At 40.4% G+C, this 20,881-nt stretch overlaps 1 protein-coding gene across 1 annotated transcript in view; it reads left to right on the top strand.

Moving 5' to 3' along the window:
• ANK3 (ankyrin 3) overlaps window positions 1-20,881 on the top strand; it is a 210,925-nt gene that overhangs the window by 90,139 nt on the left and 99,905 nt on the right. Inside the window, exons 9-16 of the mRNA XM_050899157.1 lie at window positions 2,042-2,140; window positions 6,735-6,932; window positions 8,966-9,064; window positions 11,815-11,913; window positions 13,198-13,296; window positions 16,626-16,823; window positions 17,346-17,444; window positions 18,188-18,286. Coding sequence (XP_050755114.1) covers window positions 2,042-2,140; window positions 6,735-6,932; window positions 8,966-9,064; window positions 11,815-11,913; window positions 13,198-13,296; window positions 16,626-16,823; window positions 17,346-17,444; window positions 18,188-18,286 — 990 coding nt within the window. The remainder of the gene's footprint in view (window positions 1-2,041; window positions 2,141-6,734; window positions 6,933-8,965; window positions 9,065-11,814; window positions 11,914-13,197; window positions 13,297-16,625; window positions 16,824-17,345; window positions 17,445-18,187; window positions 18,287-20,881) is intronic.

The raw sequence follows: 20,881 nt of genomic DNA, 5'->3' as shown, positions 1-20,881 counted from the left end.
AGCCTTGCTGGTTTTTATTTTCTTTCCCATACATGTTTTTTTGTGTGGGCGATATTTTTATGTTAGTTGTTTACGTTCTGCTCAGTACTTGATATGCCCTTGCCTGTGGAAACTGCTGGTATGGGAAATATGCATTACCTTTTTTAAACACTTGTGAAGCTACAGCAAAACATTTGCAACTCAGCTGATAAACCTATCATTCGTGGGTTTTGATATCTTTTCTCTTTGTCTTTACTTACGTGTTTTGAGCAATACATCTTTATTTTGTGTAGTATCATTTTAACAAGATGCCATTCCCTGTACTATATGGGCTGAAATAACAGAAAGAAGCAGAAATGACAATAGCATCAGCTCCAGAGATGCCAGTAAGAACATAGTGGGACAAACTGTGTTCATCTTGCATGAACAAATGACTCCCTGAGTCCTGATCAAGTTAAGTCTGAACCAAAATCTTTTCTTCATCTACATCAAAAACATAGGCCTTACTTTAAGTGGAAGAGCATGCACAATGAGAACCATACAAGTTTTAAATAAGACTAGCAGAAAAAGTTGATCACAACGCTTTTGGTCTGCTATCTTTCATAGTCGTATTAGGAGAAGGCAAGAAAGTAGAAGCAGGAGAGCGTAAGGCTCTTTACATCACTACCTCCCTCTCCCCAGCTGCCCTCTACACTTTGCAGGCCTTAAGCTGATGTTCTAGTAGAGTGTAATGGTTTAGGAATTATCAAGAAAGAATATTGTAATTATGCATGGAAAAATATGTCTAAGGAGGTATCTTAACAGTACTTGCTACCATACAGAGACAGACAGAGAGGGAGTGCATGTGCATGAATTAGCGAGCACAGGATGTGTGAGAAGGAATTTTAGACAATCCTTTTTATCAAAATGATGCGACATACATATTTTCGCCAATACAACATATGTGTTTTTAAGAGTGCTGGAAGACACTGGAAAAAGGCCCCTTCCTTTATGACTTGTATTTGGAAAACTAATAAATATTTATCTTTCTTCTTTATTAGTTTCAACCTTTCTTATAAAGGCTCCTCTTTTGACATATTTAGTGAAAATACAATATTGTTTCTGTGTGACAGTATCTCCTGCCTATTTGTTTTGCTTGTAACAAATCAAATGTTTGCTCTTACTAATTCTGAAAACATTAATTTTTCTTCCTTATTTTTCTTGAAACTATGACATTAGTATTTGTAACAAGTACTATGTCATATGGCATTGAAAAACTCCATGTGACTACTCACAGTTACTCAAAGCATATGTGCTATCTTTCATCATAGCACTTGTGTACGGCAGGTTACTTGAACATTGTAAACAGGGTACAGGTCAAAGAATAATCAAATCAGTTTGGAATAACTCTGTTAACGTTAAAAAGAGTCTTCCTCTTATTTAAGGAATGTATTTCTAATATGATGATAACTATTACTAAGCAAACTATTCTAAAAGAAGTATTGACAGTATGCCTTGACTCTAGACCAGTCATTCAGCTGGAAGTCACGCAAGTATGGTCTATGCAACAAGACAGAAATTAATCCAACATACTTTTATCACCTGGGATTAAGATGGTTTTCTCATCTGCTATACACCTGCCAAAATCAGTGTAATAAAGTCTAAGTAGGAAAGATTTTTTTTTTTTTTTCCCTTCTCTCAGACAAAAAGACTATTCATTGACTTTGATGCATACTGACAAATGAAACACCCAGTTTTCTCAAAGGCATGCAGGCAAAAAGTACTTGAAGTGCAATCTCATCTTTTTCTTGTATGGGCATTTACCACTTTACTGCATGTACAGTGAGGGCCTGGAAGTAGCCCACTGCATGAGCACCAATTTGATATGACTATTTACATGTTTAGAAAATCAGAGCCAAAATGTACTCTGTTCAATTGAATAAACAGGTTCAGCTGTTCAGTTGCGCAAGAGCAGCATCCTGAAGGAATTAATTAGTTTCTTAGGACATCATAGGTCTTTATAAAAGTGCACAAGATTTTACTGTGTCTGAAACTAATTGATTATAATGCTTGTGTCCCACAGGATGGGTTGACCCCCCTCCACTGTGGAGCAAGAAGTGGCCATGAACAGGTTGTAGAAATGCTGCTGGATCGTGGTGCCCCTATTCTTTCCAAAACCAAGGTAACTGGTACTGGTTTCTGCTGGGATAATCCTTGTACTTTTTTTTTTTAATGTAGTTCTGCATGTTTCATATATTTAAGGGTTTGACAATAACTTTCCTATTTCATAGCTATTTAAAGTAACTGTGTGGGAGATCTCCAAAGTGAATGCCGTATGTAGCGCACGTCTGCATATGTAAAATGTGTTAAATCGAGATACACAAGAAAAGGTTTCTGTGCCAACCAAAAAGGCATGTATGGTAACCCTATCCCTCAGAATTTCAGTAGCTGAAAATCTCTGTATCTATCCTGGAATAAATACATGGTGATTACAATATATCTTCAGCTTGCACCAAATTACCCTAAGGCTAGAGTAGAGATAAGAGATAAAAATAGAGCAATATCTCTTTGCAGAGACAGCTCATATTTCCTTAGGACTTAGCCTGATTACCATATTTCTCCACTTTCTATCTCTCTACAGTTTATCATGCAAAATTCTTCATGGGAATTTCAAATCACCTGCGCCGGGGTGTGCAGATTGCTTTAGACCCAAGGGTTGGCATTAAAGCATGCACTTGCCAGAACTGTTCTGGTGGTGGTCTCTGCTGTGCCGTTATTGCTGATTTTAAATCTCAGTGCAGCAGCCTGTTTTGTAGCATCACTACAATCCATGACACTCCCATTCAGGGCTGACATTTGCGTTGTGCAGTTTGTTGAGGTTCTTTTCCAAGATAATCTTCCGCTACATTTTTTTCTCTCAGTCTGTAAGCAATATATTTCCAACAACGTTTCTTGTTTCCTTCTATTATTTCTTTTCTCTCTTCTGTCATCCTGTCCTATTCTGTCTCAGCACCCTTCTATATTATGCTTTTCTCCTCCCTCTTCTTTGTGGTTCCCCCCCACCTTACTGGAATATATTTAGCATTTGTTTGGGGAGGTTGGCACCAGCTTTCCTCTGCTTAGTGAGTCACTGGCAAGTGCTGTCACGGGTAATCTGACAGACAGGATCCACCCATCCTCTGCATGTGGAATTTCCATGGACTCCCACAGCCCTGACTCGCAAACTTCATGGGCAGGGGGAGACAGTAAGGGGCTGTCTAGGAGCCCCTTGGGGCGGGTCTCCACACTGCTGCCACTCTCAGAGCCTAGACCTCATACTCCAGGGAGTAAGGCTCTTCCACACTCTCTGGTAGCTCAATTAATTACTTAAAGAAAAAAAACCGTAAACCTCATTGCTTTGGTTTCCACCATCATAAATGAGAACCTCTCCTAAGGAACCAGATTTCTTTGTCGCATGGATTTAGTATTGTCACGTGTTATCCCTAAACTTAACCGGCTGTTCAAGGCCTGTGGGTTTTGAATTTGTTCCTCTTCCTGAGGAGACTCACACAGCCTGGCCCAGAGTTTGCTAGCCAAAATCAGGCAGATGAGAACATGGAATAGTGGGTTTGAAATAGCCCAAGCCTGAAGGACACACTTTGGACGTTGACCTGCAGAGGCTTTTATAAACACCTTCAGCAAAATAGGAGCCTCCTCTCTGAAAGAGGGAAAACTATGTTATGTGTTAAAAAGTGAACAGAAGAAAGTGCAGAGCTTCCTGAGTTTTTCCCTCTGATGTGTTAATTCTACTGTTTTCAGAAGGTAAGCTAAGAAGTAGCAGTACCTCTGAATGACATAAATGAATCCATTCATTTGGCACTAAACTACAGTATTGTCCTCTGCAAAAATAAGTGGCTCCATTCTCTTCAAATTAAGTCATACGTTATTGGAAATAAGGCACATCTTTGAAAGAATTTGAACTTCACAAAGTTTTCTTATGTTATATAAAACTCTTTCAGAAGAATAACCGGACTGCAGTTTGATAGCTATTTCCTGCTAGAGATTGTTTAGCGTAGTGCTGACCCTTTTTCGCACTGGAATAACCTTAGATTTATTTTCAGGGCAGGCAATGACCTAATAGATTATCTGGGGTTTTCTACAAGCAAAAGGAAAACCGAATTCTATTCCCAAGTATACCAATGATTTTCTGTGTGAGAAATGACATCTCTGTGTATCAATGTCCATCTTTTTATAATTACTGTTTTTCCAGGCTTGTTTGGGTCTTTTCCTTTTTTTTCGTTTTTTTCTCTTCCCCCCCCCCCCCCCCCCCCCCCATTAATGGCATTTTCCCTGGTTAAAGTCCTTTGACATAGCTACAAAATAAGCTATGTATCACTGATAATTTTATGTTTGCCCAATCAGGCAATTGATACTCTGTTGCATGTCTGTGGTCCTCTTCTCTCTCTTTTTTTATCTCCCCCCCCCCCCCCCCGCAAGTATCATGTGACTGTCAACATCTTTGATTAATCTTGAACTTATTCAACTTTTAATATTTTCTTGGCGATCTTCTTAAAAACAGTAATATAACAGTGTTTATTTAGTGGCTCCATCTTGAAGTACCAAAATCTCTTCTCACGGTCATTGGTGGATTGCCTCTCACAACATGGATATGGGACAGGAGAACATTGTTATATGTAATATTTTTATGTTCAAAGTGGGAAGGCAAAGACATTGAAATATTAACTGACTTGTGTAAGATTGCAGAGTATCTTCTACTGCAACAGAATTAAGAGCAAGCCTGGTTTAGGTCAGAACAAAAGACAATATTCCAATGATGATTTGTCATCTTCAACTTCTTTAGCATCCAGTCTTGTCTCTTGCTCTTTTATGTAAAGTCTGGCTAGTTGCTGCACTTTTCTTATCCATGACAGATTTTTGTCAAGCATCTTGCTGATTTTCCCAAATTGATATGTGGCTGCTCTGCTTCTTCCCTTCTTTTCCATCAATGTCAGCCTCTTTTGTACAAGTCTCTCCTATAAGGGAGTCCCATGTCATCTTCTCAATTTCTTACTCCATTAATAAGTGTGGTTTATTGGCTGTTATTGTGAAGAATGACACTTTTCACCTGAAGGATCTTTCTTATAGAAATGGAACAGAACAGTGTATGAAGCTTCATGAATTTTACCATCACCTAAAAAGCATCATCAGTTATAAACTGTTATCAGGAGGTCTTGGTGACTGAGGGAAATTAATCTTTTTTTATGTTTCTGTTTAACTACACTAGAAGACAGTGAAAACATTTAAAATGCATTGCTAGTATCAAGCTTCCATGCAGATAATTGCTGTAGTAGCCTTTGGGAATGGGAGAGAGGCTTATCCAAGCCAACATAAATCATAAGTGAGATGCCCATGAGATAATCTTACTTGAAAAATATAACTGTGTCCAAGAATGTCTGCTTCTCAGCACTGAATGTAAACTGCTTTCAAATTCTGACAGTATTAGCCTGTTTGCTTTCACCATCCTTCTTCCATGTCACTTGTTAAAATTATTTCACTGTGTATTTCCACCTTTATTTTGAATGTTTGTCATTGCTGTTATGATATGGCCATGGGAAGGGAGAAGAAAGAAATCATCTGTTTCAGAAAGCCTGAGATCGCAGCTAGTTTTATGTTGCTACTTTGCCTTTGCTAACTGCGGTCACATGAGGGCACTACATCTGTGAGCAAGAGTTTCAGTTTCTTCATGATGGCCAACATTGTGCACTGTCAGTCGTTTATAGATTATATACTATTGTGTGTTACCAGAATAGCTCCTGCACTTGAATCTAATTTTGGCATTAGAAGGACCAAGTGGAAAAAAAAAAAAAGAAGAATACAAATGGAAGAAGGTATATTGAGGTTTATCTAAGGAGCTCATGTACCTCTGCTAACAAGACCTCTTTCTTTCTGGCATATTTTTTAATCTTTTGTCACGAAATAGGGTCAGTCCTTTAAAGTTCTGAGAATTATTTCTCTCGTGTTTTTACTCTGGAAACGTAATATATGTTGGCAGCTTGTTGATTCACTATTGTAAGCAGTGCAAGAAACAATTCTTGGTACAGGTTTTGTTCCTGAACATGAATCTCTCTCAGGCGTTTCCCTGGTGAAACAGAGCTTTACTACTGCCACTGGTAGGTCACATCATGGTGGTCTCATTCAGATTTTTTTAGCCTGGTTGCACTTGAAACTTTTGATGTTGTACCAATGTTGGCTGGGAAGAATGGTCTCCACAGGTGTGTAATGTGATGTAAGGCCCAAATTCAGGAAAACACTAGGGGAGGGATGAGGGGAGGTTGTAGTGATTACTGACTGATGCTCTGACCTGCACTCTCATATCTAGGATGTGCAGGCTACATTACAGTGGTGAGTTTAATGCAGCTTTTAAAATCAGCAAATTTCCTGGCTAGGGTATTAAAAGTCACAAAGTGCTGTTCCTCACATAACTCATCAGACTCAAGCAACTTATCTGAGCTATGCTGGCTGAAATAAGCTATGTTTAGAGCATTGCTGGTATGGTATGACTGTTTTTTTTTTAATGTAGAGCTGCCTACAAGCTCTAACCAAACAAGTTCTAAATTCCATATGGCTTTTGCTGGAGTAAGAACCCTTGTTGTTACACTGAACATGTTAAGTTTATTTTGGGTGTTCTCCGGGCTGGTAAAATTCTTCATACAACAAATGCTCTAAGAACAACGTGGAGGAGTTTCATTTCTCTGAGCATCCTGTAACCCATCAGTGTTGGGTCTTTTTGTTCACAGAATGGTTTGTCTCCATTGCACATGGCAACACAAGGAGATCATCTAAACTGTGTTCAGCTTCTGATTCAGCACAACGTGCCTGTAGATGATGTCACTAATGACTATCTGACTGCGCTGCATGTTGCCGCCCACTGTGGCCACTACAAAGTTGCCAAGGTTCTCTTGGACAAGAAAGCTAATCCTAATGCCAAAGCACTGGTGAGTACGCAGCGGGTTACTATTCACAGCTAAACATAATTCCAAAGTTGCAGTAAGACTTATTTGAGAGTTATTTTCTGCCTGCTGATGGTTGACCGTGAGGATATGTTGTATTGCTACAGCCCAAGAGAGGATGCTCAAAGTTCAAAGTGTTAATTATGTATCATGCAATCAGAGTAGACCTTTGCTTACGGATGGTCAACAGTGATTTATGAATTTCTAGTGTAACTAGACCACTTTTGCCTCCTGGTAGCTTGTTATGATTCTGAATAGATGAAGCAGCTGCAGACGTAACTGCTGTAGTTTTTGGTATGGGAAGAATTCTCATTTTCTAAATGTTTGTAAAGAGAAAACAATCAGCAATGTTTAAAAGTGAGAGAATTTTTATTAGCTCTCAAAGATGTGAAACAGTAAAAAGTAGGAATGAGTTACATAACAAATATTTGTGGCATTTTATAATTATGTCAGTGGAGTCATATGCCTTTCTACTTTAAAAACAACTTCAGCAACGAAATCTGTTAGTGTAATTAAACTGCATACAAACTGAATGCACTAATGCATTTTGTTCAAAATTATACTTGCAATCCATTGTTTTTAAAATGTCTTTTTGATTTGTTCTTCAATAACTGTTCCAAACAGATTTACGTTCTGACATTAATTGGGTTGACTGTTGATTTCACAGTCTGATGCTACTAACTCATTCAATTCCTGAAATATGTGAGCTCTTGAAACCCTCACAAGCCAGGTGGGATTGACTCTCTTGAAAACAGCATGGGCTCCATAGATTTCCTTTTCTCAGCCCCTCTGTTTTTTGTGTCAGATCAACCTGTCTTCAGGTGTCTTTGCTCAAGGTATTATGATATATGGGTTTTGTTCACTATAACCAGCAAGTGGGGAGGCTTGTAGGCCTGTAATATTTGTTTTTGCCTTCTGAAATAATCAAATCATCATCAGGTTTAGCTTGTCAGAGTTGCTGGCAGTGGCCTGTCATTGGTCTGGTAACGTAGCCACAAATTTCCTTTTCCCCTAAATCTTTTAGTGTTTCCTTTTAGTCTGTCCTGATCCCCACTCAGGATGATTAAGTAGAAGGAGCCCGAGTGCGGTATCTGGAGCTCGAGCTCACTCTTCCCTGAAACACATCTGAGCTTACCCTGGACATTGTCCACTGCTAAGGAGAAGATTGAGAGCAGCTCGCACTTAACTGGAACAGACAATTGCACTGACCTCACATTACAAAAGCATACAATAGTCTTTACTATATGGCAGGTAAAAAAGCTAATTTTGATCAGATCTGAGGGACCAGTTCTGTCAGCTGTTTTCAGAATTGTTCTGCAAAGGCTTTTTTGATAAATATACAAAGCGGCATGAGCATTCAGTGCACTAATGTTATTGTACCAATCGCAGATGCTCTGGACAGCTTATTTTCCTGTTTTACTTGTTTTCTGTTGTATCATCTCACACTAAATAAGATGGTAGTTTAAAATGTTCACTCTGCTGCACACAATTTTTTTTTAAAGGAGGGGGCAAAATAATTGTAATTACAGTAACCTGCCAGGTAATGAATGAAAAGAAAAAAGTAGTAAGATTAGTTTAGAAGAAGATCCAAATGCCAGAGCTTGTAAAGGTAAGGTGTTTTTTTTTTTTCCACCAGCAGTTCTGAAAAGTCAAAAGAAAACCAACCCCCAAAAACCCCCCAGACCCCCCCAAAACTCCAACAAAACCCCCCACCTAGTTAACAGTGAACATGCTAAGCAAAACTGAAGTTTTTGATAGTTTTAGGTGAACTGAGAATTTTTGAAAAGAAACCTTTTATTGGAGTGGGCAATATATTTCATAATTAAAACTGGCTATATGAAATATGTCTTTTTCTTTTTAGAAGTTTTTTCTCTTTTACATGAAAAATTTAGTGCAGACAAAACAAATCTGGGAGGTGTTTTGTTAAAACAGAGGAATGTTTTCTGTGAATTCCATACCCAATTCTACTTTTTAATGACATATGCAGTATCAAAAAGTATGTTCTTTCTCATTTACAGAATGGTTTCACACCTCTTCACATTGCCTGCAAGAAGAACAGAATAAAAGTAATGGAACTTCTTCTGAAGCACGGTGCATCAATTCAAGCTGTAACTGAGGTAAGAAGTGGTCTTTTCACATTTGTCTTTGTTTTTCCTACAAAATTCATTGTAACTCTAGTGATTAATATCTGAGCATTTCTGAAAGAACATGTACCAATCAAGTCAACAATTATTTTCAACTAGGTTTTACCAAACAATAAAACTGAACAATAAAGTCAGTTGCCCTAATGGATCACAACACCCAAACAATTGATATACTTTGGGAATACAGAGGGAATAACAAGTGAAACATAACAGATCAAAATTTTAAAAAAGATGTATCATTTCTGCCAAATTTTGCCTGTAATTTAATGCACTGAAGATGAAATTCACCCTGTTACGGAGATCAAGGTGAAGACTGTGCTTCACTCAAGTCCTATTTTGAAAAGTGGTTTAATTCAGACCTTGTTTTGGCTTTCCACACAGAAGTTATATTCACCCACCATCACGGGTCATCACAAATCAGCTAGACAGAAATCAATATGCTATTACTTCAATCAGCATGAGATAGTCTGTACCCAGTTATTGGCACAATTTAGAGATTAATTAAGTACCTACAGAAAATTTGGTTTGTCTACGTGTATGTATATTCTACTAAGTTAGGAGGAAAGGTCACATATATGAATGTGTGACCACTGTGGAAGAAGCCAGATTAGAAAACAATAAACAATTCCATTGATTAAACAAGCTACAACTGGGAGCAGTTCATCTCTCCAAAATGGAGTTTCATGTGATGCATGGGTTTTTGTTGTAATTATTCAGTAGCAAACCATACAGCTCCCTTCCTCGGTTTCTTGAGAGAAAATGGAGCTTGCCCTTGCTACAGCTCATGTATCTCCAGATTAGTTTTTAAAAACCATAGGGGTTGTAGATGCAGCTTTCAGAGTCTGATTTGAAGTCATGTTAGTAAATGAGTGAGAAGCACGAAAAGAACCTTAACAGAAGAGGTGCGATGCCTGTCCTCTATAGGAATCAGTCAATGTGGAAGTAGAAAAACTATCTATTCAATTTTATCCCTTTTAAATGCAAAAAATTAGGAGAATGAAAGCAACAGCAACACTTAACTACATTGTCTCGTGTGAATGAACCAGGTTAACAGTCTGGTCTGTACCCCCTGAATTGCTTTTTCAAGCAAAAGCTTTCCAAAACCAAGAGCTCTTCCTTTATTTCCTGTCTCTGCCTCACCATGATCTCACGTGATCTCAAACCACATTTGACTGCATTTATTGAGATTCATCATGGTACTTTACTGCAGGGCCCTACCTTCCTGCCTGCCTCTTTCACTGGCTGTCTATATGGTAACAACCTTTCAAGGCAGAATTAGGAGTTCGTACTCAGCACCCATACATAAGCCGCTATTTCTCTAGTCAGAAAGAAAGTTTATATCTGGCCATCAAAACAAATTGGTCAGAAAGCTCCAGAGTATTTCTCCCCAAAAGAAATCTGAGAGCAAACAAGTGTTGGTTGCAAGATGTGAATAAACAATGCAAATGCAACAAGAGGTAACAGTACCAAATGTCACAAATAGTCATTGTTGCATATAAACTGTTTATTAAAGGTAATGCTTATTACCTTTTTCTGTGGTAAATTGTTTTCCAGGTACATTCCGTACTTCTGTTTGTAGATACTGCACTTTTTTTTCAGCTGCAGGCTTGAATCTTTGCAGTATGAGTTAGTGTTTATGGTCAAAGATGACACACATGTTGTATTTCCTGCAGTCTATTATTTTAAAAGCATTTACTAAATTATGTGAAACAGGGAAAAGAAATAACATACTCAACCAGTTATTCTGCCTTCCTGCTCATGTTTGCTGTTCTGTATGAGAAAGGAACAAAAGTGTGTTTTCCTCACCTTTACCCTCCTGGAACTTGTGTACTTCTATGGGGAAGCTGCCTAAATCAGGGGATTTCCAGAGATCCACTGAGTTTTCTTCTTCTCTTGGTAGCAAAACCCCCTTCTGCAGCCTCTGGCTGACTGTTGGTACAGCTGTGCAGAAGCAGCTGTGAAGGGGCTTTAGGGTAATTCTATGTGAGGAAATATTAACTATTGATTGGATTTCTAAAGCAAAATCCCGAAGGTCATGCCCTGCTAAATGACTGCTCCCTTTTTTTCCTTCCCCTTCTCTCTCCTTCTCTTTCTCTGCAGTTGGTCTTTTATATCTTGTGTAAGGGCAGTGGTGCAGATTTGTGATGGTGCCACAAGGTCCTGAGGGCAGGGGGAATTCTCTTTGGCCCATGTCATTTGTGTCTGTGCCTCTCTGGCTGGATGCCACAGTTTTGAATTCCCTTTCTCCTGGAGAAACGGTGGGGATGGAGCTCACCACTAAGTTCAATAGACCTTTTTGTTCATCCAAAAGCAACTGGATTTGGTGGGGACAATACACACTGCATCTTTTTTGCATTAGCTGAATGTTCCAGAGAGTCTTATCTTTGTATCGGGAATGTTTCTACTCTTCCCCCTCCCTGGTCCAAAATGATATTTAGCAAAAACTTAAGGAAGAAATCTTGCTTAGCTATAGTTGATTCTAGTTGATGAAGAATTACAGAATTCCTAGAATGTTTTTATGTTTGCTCATGAATCATACTCAAGGTGTTTCCAGTTCTGTGTGCCCTTTAAGCATGTGTATATGTTTTTGAGAAGATAAGATCCTCTCAGAAGAGCAAGCACTTGGATTTACTTACTTCAGAATAACTTATTTTTTCCCCATGGCATTCTTGTAAATGAGTGTGGAGGTAGGTATTTAAGTTTGATTTTGGTTTGGTTTTCAGTCGGGCCTAACTCCAATCCATGTTGCTGCCTTCATGGGACATGTAAATATTGTATCGCAGCTAATGCATCATGGAGCGTCACCCAACACTACCAATGTGGTGAGTAACAGGTTTCCTTTCAGCATGGCAGAACTATGAATACATTATAATATCTGGGAGCAGCACTGTTGTGAAGCGCCTAATTCTGGTGTTCACCATCCACTTCCATAGCAGTCATGGCTCCTACTGGAGTCATGGGAAAGTGCAGCCTGCTGACTCCTACTTGGGAGATGCTTGACAGGTTGAGGAAACCTCAAAAGAGGCTGACCTTAAGCAGACTCTCTTCTCCTCTGAAGTAAAGAATGAGAACATACTGTAGCTTCTTATATGTAATTTTTGAGATGTGTGCTTGACTGTTGAGCACTGTTTTCCCAGGACCCCGGGGGCCTACCATTTAAGGAAAGTTCTGCTATTATCAACAGATTGCAGCAGATTGTCGGGACATATTGCCTGTGTCCATACAGCCATACAAGTGTGCTTTTCTACTGGATGTGCCCTGTGTGCCCCAACGCTCCCAGGGCATGTGTAAAAACTGAAGTCATTGTTAGATGGATATTTGAAAGTTGGGAAATGGGAGGAAAGTAGAAGCTTGTTGATTCTTTTTAACAGTTTGGCCTCAAAATCTCCCTTTCGCCTTCCATACACAGGTGCAGTTAGAAGACAATCTTTTATTAAAGTCTACATCTGCTAATTCTATTAGATTATATAAAAATGCAATGCCATTTGTTAAATTATCAGGTGTTTGTACCTAAAGACGTATTGATGTCCAAAACCGCAGAAAGCAGTTTCCCTCATGAATTTATTCTGGTTTCCTTGGATTAGTCTTTCAGTAAGTCCATGAAGCCTCACATTAATGTACTCAGTTATGATTTTTTTTCCTCTTGTTCACTCATCTCAGTGCTTGTCAGATAACAAATGATAGTAGGGGCATAAGGCACAGCAGGAGGAAAGCCAAATATATGTGTATCTGAATATACAAAATTTGAAATAAATTTTTTGTTTGGCTAAATGAGGCTGTATTTAAATGGATGTCATTTTTAACACTGTTAGTAAAATGCTAGTAAATACAAAAATTGCACTGTCTCTTTTCAGCAAAAGACTAGTGACAAAGGCACTATTGTGTTGGGAAACTGACCCTGAAATAAACTGCTTTGTAGCATACAGCTAAGAGGTCAAATATTGACTTAATCTCCCATCTTGCTCACAGACAACTACTACAAAATATTCTAGTGGAGATTATTCTGAACTGGGTCACCAGTATTTTTGTATTTATGAAACACGTTGGGGTTTGTTTTTCCTGCAGCGTGTTTTTAATGATATTTTGTTTTTGCTGCTGCGTGCTAGAGAGGAGAAACGGCGCTGCACATGGCTGCCAGAGCTGGCCAAACAGAGGTTGTTCGATACCTGGTACAAAATGGAGCCCAGGTGGAGGCTAAAGCTAAGGTAAGGTGATGGTCCAGGTATGTAGTGGGTTGACCCTGGCTAGATGCCAGGTGCCCACCAAAGCCGCTCTATCACTCCCCTCCTCAACTGGACAGGGGGAGAGAAAATAAAACGAAAGGCTCGTGGGTCGAGATAAGGACAGGGAGATCACTCACCAATTACCGTCACGGGCAAAACAGACTCGGCTTGGGGAAAAATTAATTTAATTTATTGCTAGTCAAATTAGAGCAGGATAATGAGAAATAAAACCAAATCTTAAAACACCTTCCCCCCACCCCTCCCTTCTTCCCAGGCTTAACTTTACTCCTTATTTTCTCTACCTCCTCCCCCCCCGAGCGGCACAGGGGGATGGGGAATGGGGGTTTGGGTCAGTTCATCACACGTTGTTTCTGCCGCTCCTTCCTCCTCAGGGGGAGAAGGACTCACAGTCTTCCCCTGCTCCAGCGTGGGGTCCCTCCCACAGGAGACAGTCCTTCACGAACTTCTCCAGTGTGAGTCCTTCCCACGGGCTACAGTTCTTCACGAACTGCTCCAGCGTGGTTCCCTTCCACGGGGTGCAGTCCTTCAGGAACAGACTGCTCCAGCATGGGTCCCCCGCGGGGTCACAAGCCCTGCCAGCAAACCTGCTTCAGCGTGGGCTTCTCTCTCCATGGGGCCACGGGGCCACAGGTCCTGCCAGGAGCCTGCTCCAGCACGGGCTTCCCACGGGGTCACAGCGTCCTTTGGGCACCCACCTGCTCCGGCGTGGGGTCCTCCATGGGCTGCAGGTGGCTATCTGCTCCACCGTGGACCTCCATGGGCTGCAGGGGGACAGCCTGCCTCACCATGGTCTTCACCACAGGCTGCAGGGGAATCTCTCTGCTCCGGCGCCTGGAGCACCTCCTCCTTCACTGACCTTGGTGTCTGCAGAGTTGTTTCTCTCACATCTTCTCACTCCGCTCTCTCTGGCTGCAACTGCAACTCCCCTGTAACTTCTTTTCCCTTTCTTAAATATGCTATCACAGAGGTGCTACCACTGTTGCTGATGGGCTCGGCCTTGGCCAGTGGCGGGTCCATCCTGGAACCCGCTGGCATTAACTTTATCGGACATAGGGGAAGCTTCTGGCAGCTTCTCACAGAAGCCACCCCTGTAGCCCCCCCCGCTACCAAAACCTTGCCACGCAAACCCAATACAAGGTATAATAACCCTAGATTATCTATATTTAACAAAGCAAGGAATCACATTCATCTTGCACGTGTCTTTCAGGAAGAGAAAGGGAGATGAAGCCAAGGGCCTTGGCGTAATGACCACTATTTTGTTATGTACTCTCTTACTGTAGTCATGAGTGATCTGTATGTAAGAGAGAAGGCAGGAGATGTCCAGTTGATACCACGCTCGTTTTTTTGTCAGCTTTTAATATAAAATACTGTGTTTGAAGAGTTTTGTTTTGGGGTGGGAATCAAGGAGGGGGAGGAATGCCTCAAATCTGCTTTTATTTCTGCAAAACTGTAAACCCTAGGCTGCTGGTGTCTCCTGTCATGTCCCTAAAGCGTCAGCCTGCATGTGCTCAAAAACAGTTATACTTCTAAAGAACACCTCCTAAAGTAAGGAGGCACAGTAAGGGGATGTAGCATAGGGCTGGAAAGAAGGAACAGACCCTATAGAAACAATTGCAACTGAGGAAGATGGAGGGGGGGTGGAACAAATGGTCAAGAGCCACTGAAGAAGCATACAAAATTATGGAAATAAGAGTTCCAGGAAACAGATGGGGAAGGACATAAATGGGTGCAATAAATAGCAGTCTTAATAGGTAAAACCAGGAAAACTTTTTTTCAAATAGTGATTAAACGAATACAATTTCAAAGAAATCTATTTTTCATTGTGAAATTATCATCTGTGAATTGGCTCACAAATAAATTTACTAGTAAGAATATCTACTTATATGGAACTCTGACTAAATATTTATAGCAGATATGCTTCATATCTGCAAGCGGTCAGACAATAGAAGTGAATCATGTGGTCTGTAAATCTCCAAAGACAGCCTTGAAAGCGAACAACTCGTGCTCAGAAGCACAGTCATGCCAATATTTTCTAAGTAATTTCACACAATGAATTAATTTGTGCAAACTGCCATTGCCTATGATGAATTTGTTATCATAAATAACAACTACATCCAAGTAATAGATTATACACCAGTGCTAACATCAGCCGTGAGAAATTTGTGGGAAACAGGCATAAGCTGGAAACATTTAAGAACCATAAAGGCTATCCACCAGTCAGAGGAGAATTTCCTTCCAAAGTAGCAGCATTTACATCCTGACGGTCTCTCATCCTAAATTCCAAAGGTGTAAAATCACTGTTGCAGGATGGGCATGGGCAGAAGTCTCCATAGCAGAGAACACCCCAGAACTACTCTGCTGCAGGACGTGGGGTAGCAGTGCTCAAAAGGTAGGAAATTCAGCAAGGAAAAATGGGGAGAGAAAGATATTTGAATAGATTTATGAGGAATGGGAAAAAATAAAGTCACAGGCTTTGTTGGCCATACTGTTGCAATAGTGTGCTTAATCCAAAGATTGTACAACTGAGAATGGGGAGGACAAAAATACAAAACCAAGTACTGAATAAGGAAGAAATTATCTATTAGACACTCAGAACAAGGTCACAACCAACCACAATATTTTCAATGAAGGAAAATAAAAAACGAGATTCGTGACAGGGCAGCCCCTATACTTAAAACTATTAGGATTATTGTGTTCTGAATGAGCAGTGAGAAGACGACAGTGAATTTCAACACCATGTTTTATCTTCAGTTACATCCGCTGTAGAGTTATCTGCAAAATACCAAACAAATCATTCACCAGTAAAAAAGCACAAAATAGATACTTAATGCAAGTTACTAGGCAATAATATGCGAAGCACCTCAGGTCATCCCGAACAACTGATTGGGTTGTTAAATGTTGCTGGGAATCATAAAAGAGATCAAGACATGAGGAATAGAGCTATGCATTCGCTGCGTTTTAAGAAAGGTCTCAAATTCAACAGGAAACTCAATGCACCTTAGTGACAAAACAAAGTGAGGCAAATCCAGATTAAGAAAATCGATCAGTTTATTTACTGTTATGGATTTATGTACCTGTCTGGAATATTTTGTGATGCATCAACAAAGCACAAGATGTCTTTATTATATGACAAAGAGAAAGCCAGTGTGCAATATTCACTAGGTAAGACCTGAGTAGAACTAATGCTTGTCTGAAATTTTGAAAAGTGCTAGAATCTGAGCAAATATTTTCTGTCAAAATATGAGCCTTATTTTTCTTATGTAGGACTGTGTTATTTCCTTTATGTTTAGGATGACCAAACACCACTGCACATTTCTGCTCGACTGGGAAAAGCAGATATAGTACAGCAGCTGCTACAGCAAGGAGCATCTCCAAATGCAGCTACGACGTCTGGCTATACGCCCCTGCATCTTTCTGCTCGAGAAGGACATGAAGATGTAGCTTCTGTTCTTTTGGATCATGGTGCATCTTTATCTATCATTACCAAGGTAAGGGAGTTGCAAAAGTGATAGCTTCAATAGTAAAATACGCCGGTAGTAAGTGCTACTTGTGAATTAAATGCTGCCAGAGTCATATAAGCGTACAAATAATGTAAGAATGAACTACATTTTATTAAAAGGATACAAGGCCTCATGCTTTTACCTCAGAGCCTGACGTGTAATGTATCCCAGTGATCAGACATGCATTTTCTCGGAATGAAAGGAATGCAGGGCAGAAATTCCTGATGGGAGTTGATAAGCTGTTACCCAGCTTTGCCTTTGGGTCTTTGGTAGTGTGAAGAAAGGAATTGACTCTTCCCTTTTTACAGTTGTTTTAATGTAGATAGGGCTTTGCCTTGCAAGGGAGGGCCTCCAGACCCACCAGGGCAGTTGGGAATCTGCAGGCTTGCTGCCTGTACTCAGGACTATGTGAGGGGATGGATGGAAACAGCAGTATCCTTGTAGATCAGAGACAAACCTTACCCTGAAAAAGAGTGCACAAGGCTGCTGTATAACTGCTTTCTCTTACAGAAAGGATTTACTCCTTTACATGTGGCTGCAAAATATGGGAAAATTGAGGTAGCCAACCTCCTGCTTCAGAAGAATGCATCTCCTGATGCTTCTGGAAAGGTAGGACAGAAGCAGCCACTGCCACTTCCACAGCAAATATCTAAATGCACATAATATTCTAATAATATCCTTGTACCTACTTACCAACACACTAGTATCCACAGCTTGGGTTTAACTGGAATGGGTTTCATGTAATATTCCAGTCCCTATTGGGACTGCCAAGAGCCAGCGAACTCTTGACAAAAGTGACTTTTATTGTCACTAATTGACAACACAATTATGTCCTCTCTGTACCCACCCAGAGGAATGGAGACAAACCATTCCCCTACCTTCCTGCCTAGACTATTTACAGTCCTTATCAGAGTATTCAGGCAGCTGGCTCTGCTCCCCCAGGTCTCATGACAGGGGCCAAAGCCCAGTAGGACCTCAAGCTTTTTAAACCAGCCCAGCTTGGATTTTTACAGATCCAAGGGACAGTTTACTTATCCACTGCAGTAAAAGAAAAACATTGCCGAGGGTGTGACCTCAGGGTCAAAATTCCTTACCTGCTCTGTCCTGGGGGCAGCACAGATATGTGCTTCTCTGTTCATCTTCCCTGGGAAAAGTGAAAAGGGCTTTCACAGCTCAGTAAGGATTTTCAAATCTCTGTTTTATTTTTTGATTCTGAAATTATCAAAGACTCTGGATACATGAATGAATAACAAATGTGTGTTTTCACCTTATCTACTCTGATTTTCCAAATTCTTAAGTTTTCCCTGGAAAAGGTCTGTAACAGCACTTGTTTGTTCTGCATGTGTTTTTAGAGCGGTTTAACACCACTGCATGTAGCTGCACACTACGATAATCAAAAAGTGGCACTCCTACTGTTGGACCAGGGAGCTTCACCTCACGCATCTGCCAAGGTACAAGTACTGGCCGCTCTGGGGGAACAATACCAAGGCTTTTTGTGTCACTTTATTCCCTGTCTACCTCTGTTCTTTCTAGGTTTTATATGCTTGCAATTACAGGGGGCTCAGTGACGTTGTTCATTAATGTCTCACAACCACATAAAGCTGGTAGAATAATTCTGCAGGTGAATAAAATAGCAGTAAAAAAGCAAATATAGATGTAGAAACATTTACAATCCGTAGTTTCAATAAAGTTCAGTCTCGGTGAATACTGAGCCTTGCTTTCACTTGTCCGGTCTCCTTAGTACCTTCTCCAAGCCAGCCAACCTTGTATCATTGCATCTTAACATCTGTGCAGGGCAAGCTTGGAGTTAATGCCTTGCTACACAGGGGTAGTTCTCCTGTATTGTACCACAGGGTGACTTCTGAGGTGTGATATGTTTCTCAGTACAATGTACGTAATTATTAATGTGCTTCACAATACTTCTACCATAGTGTAAATGGACTGGTGAGAAAATAAAACAACTAGTCACAGCCCTGCTTTGATTGCAATTTACTGTAGGCAAGATAACACATAGTGTAAGATTTCAGGGGATGTGAAAGAATAAATATTTAAATGTATTCTAGTTCTGAGTAGAAAAAAGAATTTAGAGAAGCTTAAAGTGTCTATATCTTTTGTGGATCCCAGTTTTAAGTATGGATCAATAATCGAAAATTGGACAGCAACAATAAGTCAAACAGGGTGGAAGCACTTGTTACAAGTGGGGTAAGTGCAGTGTAAATACCTCATCTGAAACAACCCAGATATGTTCCTAAAATCACTGCAAAAAAACACTGTGGAAAAGGAAGAGCTAGTGGAAAAGCCAGTATCGTAGATGGACAGACAGCTCTCCTTGATTGCCTTCCTCTCACACATGACTGAATACAGCTGTAACACTAGAGGCTTTCTGCATGGCTAAAGAAGAGGATGGAGTCTGTCATACATGTTAGGTCCCAGAATTTATAGTGCAGAAGAGAGGAAAGTTAAATAAACATGGATAGCCAGCAGCAATGGCACAGTTTAAAATCAATAATGTCGATAGTAGCAATCTGCCAGAGCAGTGCCCCAGGAGGTGAACTGGAGTGATCTCTGATCTTTTACTACTGCAACACAGCACTCTTAAATGCAACTGTGGGGAAGAAAGGGCCTTCTGAAGAGGATGAGAAGACACTGACCCAGTTTTTGCTGAAAGAAACTGCCAGTGGAAGCTGTGCGTCCTGTAGGGGCAGGGATTGCAGCAGCCACTGCCAAGGGCTTGGGAAGTCCAAACCAAGGTGGAAGCGCTATAGGCTATGGTATATATCACACAAACTCATGTGTCAGGTCACCTTCGCTTCCCCATCTGTAACAGACCAGTTTTGCAGCTGCCACTTCAGGCCTTCAAGTGCCAGTTGTAAGTCTTCCTAAAAGAAAGCATTTGTTAGTATTCTGCAGCAAGTGAGCCACAGCAACACTGAGTAAAGTGTCAATACTAAACACAATTAACGGTAGCATGTTTGTTGCTTTAGGCACCCACTGTGCAGTCATCTGAAAGATGATGGTGGTTACAGCAGATGATTTCCTATTTCTTTTGTAAATGTGGTCTAATAAATAAATGTGTTATGTCATATCTCATCACTGGCTCCAAGTTAGTTTCATCAGCAGTTGCTTCTTCTGTGACACTCCTGTCTTTAACGCTGATCTTAAGAGTACCTCATTAGCCTGGCCTGGCAGCATTTGCCTTGAAGAGTGATCGGTGAAAGGGTGTGGGAAGCGGCCATGTCAGAGTACAACATTGTGATACAAACAGTTGTTCTGATGAACCATTCTTCTCTTTTATAGGCAAAAATTAGGCTTGTGCCTAATTTTAATTTGGCATCCACTTTACATGCTTCTCTTCCTCTCCCCCCTACCCCCAAAGCCTCACTTTTTCTCTATCCCTTCATCTTTAACTGTTTCCCCTTTTTACCTCTTTTCACTGGCAGCTAGAATAACCCAATACCCTTCCTTCCAAACTTCTCCGTTCCCTTCCGCATCTATGCGTAGTGGCAGAGCACAGCCCTTATGAGGAGAAGATGCAGACTGAGACTGAGCTGAATTTCAGCTTTTATTTTTCAGCTCTCTTTTTACCTTCTCTTGGCAACCTGCTGCTTTCCATTCCACTGAAAGCAATGTATGCCCATTTCTGAGGAAAAGGCTTGAAAACTGCATTTGTTATTTTACAAAATATACGTGAGCTCCATTTAAAATACACAGTTTAGCATATACGCAGGATTTAGCACATAGTATTTAGGATTTAGTAGGTGCTCGTGTGGCATTTGTTGTTTTACATGTCAGTCTCGTGCAGGAAGTCTAAGGGAGAGGATTATGTTTGTTTTTCCTGAAGCATTTTATCTTCAAAGTGAAAATTCAGTGGCTGTATACTTCCCTTATTAATTGTGGCACTGTGTTTCCGGGGTCTCATTTTGAAATATCTTAGTATCTAAGGTCTGAACTGAATCTGAATTGAATTTTGAAGGTCACAGAACCTTTTCCACGTGGAGTTAGTGCTGTGCGTCTTTCACTTCCAGATTACTATTAAAGCTATCTTG

This window comes from Gymnogyps californianus, chromosome 6, assembly GCF_018139145.2.
Source record: "Gymnogyps californianus isolate 813 chromosome 6, ASM1813914v2, whole genome shotgun sequence".
NCBI lineage: Eukaryota > Metazoa > Chordata > Aves > Accipitriformes > Cathartidae > Gymnogyps > Gymnogyps californianus.
The sequence above is the reverse complement of the archived record's forward strand: the minus strand, read 5'-3'. Positions and strand labels throughout refer to the sequence as shown.